This window comes from Balaenoptera ricei, chromosome 4 (genome assembly GCF_028023285.1).
Source record: "Balaenoptera ricei isolate mBalRic1 chromosome 4, mBalRic1.hap2, whole genome shotgun sequence".
NCBI lineage: Eukaryota > Metazoa > Chordata > Mammalia > Artiodactyla > Balaenopteridae > Balaenoptera > Balaenoptera ricei.
The window spans coordinates 150,955,639-150,960,431 of record NC_082642.1 but is presented as its reverse complement, the minus strand read 5'-3'; the positions used below and the strand labels follow the sequence as shown (position 1 = coordinate 150,960,431).

Genomic DNA, 4,793 nt, shown 5'->3' with positions numbered 1-4,793 from the left:
TGGACATTTGGATAGTTTCCATTTTTTTGCTATTATGAATCACGTTGCTATGAACATTCATACACAAGTCTTTGTCTAGATATTCGATTGCATTTCTCCTGGGTATATATATACCTAGGAGTGGAATTCCTGAATCATATGGCCTATTTTCAAATTTACTTATCTAGTCCCTCATTGATGGAAATTTGATCAAACTACATCTTAAAAGCCAGCGAGCCTCATGAGTTAGTCAGGTCAGGGCCACATTAGTGAGGATTCAGAGAACAATGGCTGCATCACAGACCCGGCCCAAGTCTTCCGACCTTTTCTCCCGGACTCTTCTTCTCACCCGTTCTAGTTAAATCTGCTTTGATTCCAATGTGGCCCGTGATTCAGGGGTGTGGAAAGAGAAGCCCCGTTCCTCACAGCCTGACCCATGAGCCCATCACCCACCTATCCCTGAGGGGGACCCAACACCCTCAGCTGTGTCCTCCTGCACGGGCTCGTTCCTGTCTGGGTTTCCTCATCCGGGACAGTCCTAGAGGAAGCTGGTGACTCTTGACCAGGGAGTTTCCTGGCCCTATGACAATGGGTTTCTGCCACACCTGACAATCAGCCACACCTGCAACAGGTGCAGAACAGGGAATTTCAGGAACCCTCCAGGCTGTAAGCCAGCCTCGGAGAGCTTCCTGCCACCGCTGTCCTGGATGGGACCTGCAAGAGCTGGAGGCTCCTTGGTACCAGCATGTTTTTAAACAACTCTTGTGCTTTGGATCTTCTCAGCAAGCCAAAGCCAGGAAGTGCTTTCTATTCTGAGCCAACAGATGACAGATCGACTTCGATCCTCTGATTAACTGAAGGAGAGAAAATGAGTCCAATTTCTCTCTGCTGAGTTTCTATTTGGTGCTGCCCTAAGATTCTTTGGGCGTCTTGTTGCTATCTTCTCTTGAACCTCAGTGCAGCCTGACTTCAGTAGGAATGTGATCATTTGCAAAAAGAAGTTATTCTCTTTCAATGGCAGCTGCTTATACTTGCCTCCTTAAGAGTCAAGGAAAAGACCACCTCATGGAACGTGAGTATTCTGCTCTGACGCAAGGATGAGCAGAATTTCTTATATATGTCACATTATTAATTTATAAGTGCAAAGCAGCACAGATGAAAAGCTTTGTCTCTTCTATAGGATACAGAAGATACCATCTAACTTATACATTTAAAAAGAAAGGTAAAGAACAATGTACTGCAATAATTAAAATACTGAGTTTCTTTCATGTGGAAAATGGACTGGCTTTCAAATAATTTAATGTTCTGTAGTTCTTAGTTGGGTATATTTTATATGTATTTGAACATATTACATCATTCTATAACAATCCACAGAAAGGTCTATAAGTTTATACATGCGTTCCAGGTTTAAACAAGTTCTCTTGCCCTAATTAAAGTTTGTGATGTTCTTGTTGGGTTGATTTGTTTTTCAATAATTATGGGAACATTTTCCCTTTCCTTATTTAAGTTCTCAAACCGTTCTATCAACAGCGGTAAAAAATTCCTTATCACTGTACTGTTTCTTATGAGTGACAAATTTTATATAATGAAATCTGTTAATTTGGGCTGTGTCACATGTGGTTTGTGCAGTTATTTTTAAATGGTTTCTCCCTTAATCTCAAAGTAATAGATTATTCATTCATTCGACAATTAACTATAGTAAAACTACTGGTCTCTCTGAGCCTTGCATTAGCAAAATGAATTAACAACAAGTGAATATCAAATAGAAAGCACTTATGGAGCACCTTTGGTCTACCCAGCAGGTGATGGGATTTATCCTATGACATGTCTGGATACATCTGTGTTTACATAGAGCAAGAAATGAGAATTTGAACCTATAAAACAGCTGGAAAATGTCTCACAGTACTACTTCTCTGACTTTAATCATTTCATTTTCACTGGCTCTCCTGGTAGAGAAAACAGTTTTGAATTAAACAGCAGTTAAGATCTTAATCTTCTGGTCTTGGAAGGGCACACAGTGTCTTTACCCAGGGGCACTTCACCAAGGAGACCAGGAAAGTGCCCACTTGTACTCTTCCATTTTTAAATTAATTTCTTTTTGAAAATAAATACACAGGGTACAAAATGTACAAAAGGGCATCTGTGAAAAGTACGTCCCCTGCTCCAGTTCTCTTCCCCATGGGCAACCTCAGGTACCAATTTCTGTATATTCTCCCAGAGATATTTTACACGTATATAAGCTTCAAGCAAATAACATACCCTCCTTTATGCATAGGATCATATCAGCTGTATCACTATACACTTTTTTATTTGTTAAGATTTAGTACCAAGAAAATTCTTTGTTACTTTTTATGGCTGCATAGTATTCCACTGCATGGATGTTCCAAATGGATTAAACCATCTCCTAATTGATGCTATTCAGGCTGTTCTTAAGCATTAGTCATCACAAGCAATGCTGCAATGACTAACCTTACACATGCATTGTTTTGGACATGTTCCAGCATATTTTTAGGATAAATTCCTACAGGTAGACTCGCTATGTCAAAGGTAAATGCGTTTGTAATGTCAATAGAACTTGTCAATCTGCCTTCCATATTGGTTGTATAAATTTACACTCTCACCAGCAATTAAGCAAGGGCCTGACAACCCTGCAGACATATCCAGTGTATTCTGAGACATCATGAGTTTGCAAACCTGATAGATAACAAAATGTTATCTTGCTGCAGTTTTAATTTGCATCTCTGCTATTATGAGTGATACTGAGAAGCTTTTCTTATGTTCAAGGTCCATTTCTTTTTCCAACCTAATTGCCCATATCCTTTGCATATTTTCTACTGGGGTTTTGGACTTTTTCTTATAGAACTGAAGCTTATTAAGAAGTTTAGTGGCATAAATTGCCATTTTTCTCTGGTTTGTCATTTGTCTTCTGGTTTTATAGTATGCAATCACTTTAAAATTTTCTATGTAGTTGAATTTAGCATTTCCTTTCTTTCTTCTTTTTTTTTGCACCTCTGAATTTTTGTGTTTTGCTTAGAAAGGGATATCCCACTCTGAGATGATAAGGGGGAAAAAAATCTACCATGCTATTTTCTAGTACTTTAAATTGTTTCTTTTTTTAATGTTAAAATCTTTGATTTATCTGGACTGTTTTGGGGCATGAGGTGAGAGACGTGAACTCATTGCTATCTTGTTTTAATGCTACTTATTGAATAATCCATCTTTTCCTTCCTGATTACAAATACCCCTTTATTATCTACCAAATTCCAATTCCAACTCTACTGATGTTGTTACTCTATTCCATTGGTCTTCCTGTCTATGTATTATGTCACACTGTTTTAGCTATTGTAGTTTTATAGGGAGACTTTTTAGGGAAAGCTGTACTTGGTTCTGAACAGCCCCTCATGCCCTTTGCAAAGCCCAGTAAGCCCCAGCTGGGCTGTGGACAAATAAAGCACTCATTCATTCAAAAAATAGTAAACATTTTTCTGGCTGGCTAGGTTTAAATTTCTGGCTAAACTAATTTCCACTCATCACTCTTTCAGAGTTTTCCTAATTAGGAAAACTTTTTCAGTATGCAGAGTTTGTCTATTTCACAAAAAAATCCTACTGATCTTTTAATTGCAATTATGTTAGTTTTACAGATGATCTTAGGGACAATTGACATCTTTATGATGCTGCATTTCCTATTCAAGAATTTGGTGTTTTGAACTCTCTTGATTGTTAAAAATATATTGACATGGGAGTTATTCAGTTTTCCTGGGTCTCCCCCATGTATACATGTTATTAAACTTTTGTGTGATTTTCTCCTGTCTAAAAAGAATATATTGACATGTATGTTGTTAGGCTTCTGCCCATTGAACAGAGAAAGCCTCTTTCAGCAGTCCCATTTTCCCACTGATGTAAAGACACTGCTATTGGCCTGGCCAGGCAAACTTCAGCCCAGAATGCTGGGTCTCATCTGGACCTCTCTGTTTCTCAGGAGACCAGGGAGCCCCCAACCAGACCCAGGCCAGCCCTGTCCTGGGGCACCTGCTGAGGGACCACTTGGAGGGAAGGAACAGCACCAACTCCACCAGGGCCCTGCAGCTTCCAGATGGGACCAGTGCCGCCTGGTATATCCTCACCATCATTGGCATCTACGGAGTGATTTTTCTCTTCCGACTGGCCAGCAACGTCCTCAGAAAGAATGATAAATCCTTGGAAGATATTTATTACTCAAATTTGACCTCTGAACTTAAGAAGAAAGGGCTCCAGAGCAAGGCAGCCAAATGCTCTTCACTGCCCATTACCAACAGAGCTGTCCTGCAGCCCAACCAGGCCAGCCTGGGGATAATGTGTGGAAACAGCAGCCCCACACCAAAATCCAAGGAATCCCTTGAAAGTCGAGGCAAGCAGGCCTCCGTAGAAGAGGCCCAAACTTCTTGCTTTGGGGAGCAGCTTTGGGTTTAACTGGAACCTTGAGAGAGGAGTCGAGCCCTTTAGTGGGGCTGGAAGAGCATCACTGAGCCACTGGTGGATGGGGATGTAATCAAAAGCCAGCATGCTGTTTCCTTCTCAGGCTTTCTGGTGCTTTGAGATGAGCAGGGGTAGTGGCTTCCAGCACAACTCAACCTTCACTGGAAAAGCTTGTGTTCCAGGAAAGGGCATGGAACATCCAGTGTTCTTAGAGTAGTCTGGGAAACTCTTGGTGTATACGTGAAGGTGGCCTCTTGTCATGGAAAGAAGGCTGAATTTGGAGTCAAATCCCTTGGATGAAAATTCAACTTCTAGAGGGTCACATGAACTTTGAGTGGCTAGTGGCTCATCTGGAACAT

The 4,793-nt window shown here is 40.7% G+C and overlaps 1 protein-coding gene across 1 annotated transcript; it reads left to right on the top strand.

The window, feature by feature from the left end:
* The first annotated feature begins 3,380 nt into the window (after window positions 1-3,380).
* On the top strand, window positions 3,381-4,428 carry SMIM34 (small integral membrane protein 34). The gene is made up of 2 exons (XM_059920019.1): window positions 3,381-3,399; window positions 3,959-4,428. Exons 1-2 carry the CDS (start codon window positions 3,381-3,383, stop codon window positions 4,426-4,428), a joined length of 489 nt encoding a protein of 162 aa, XP_059776002.1.
* Window positions 4,429-4,793: the final 365 nt, after the last annotated feature.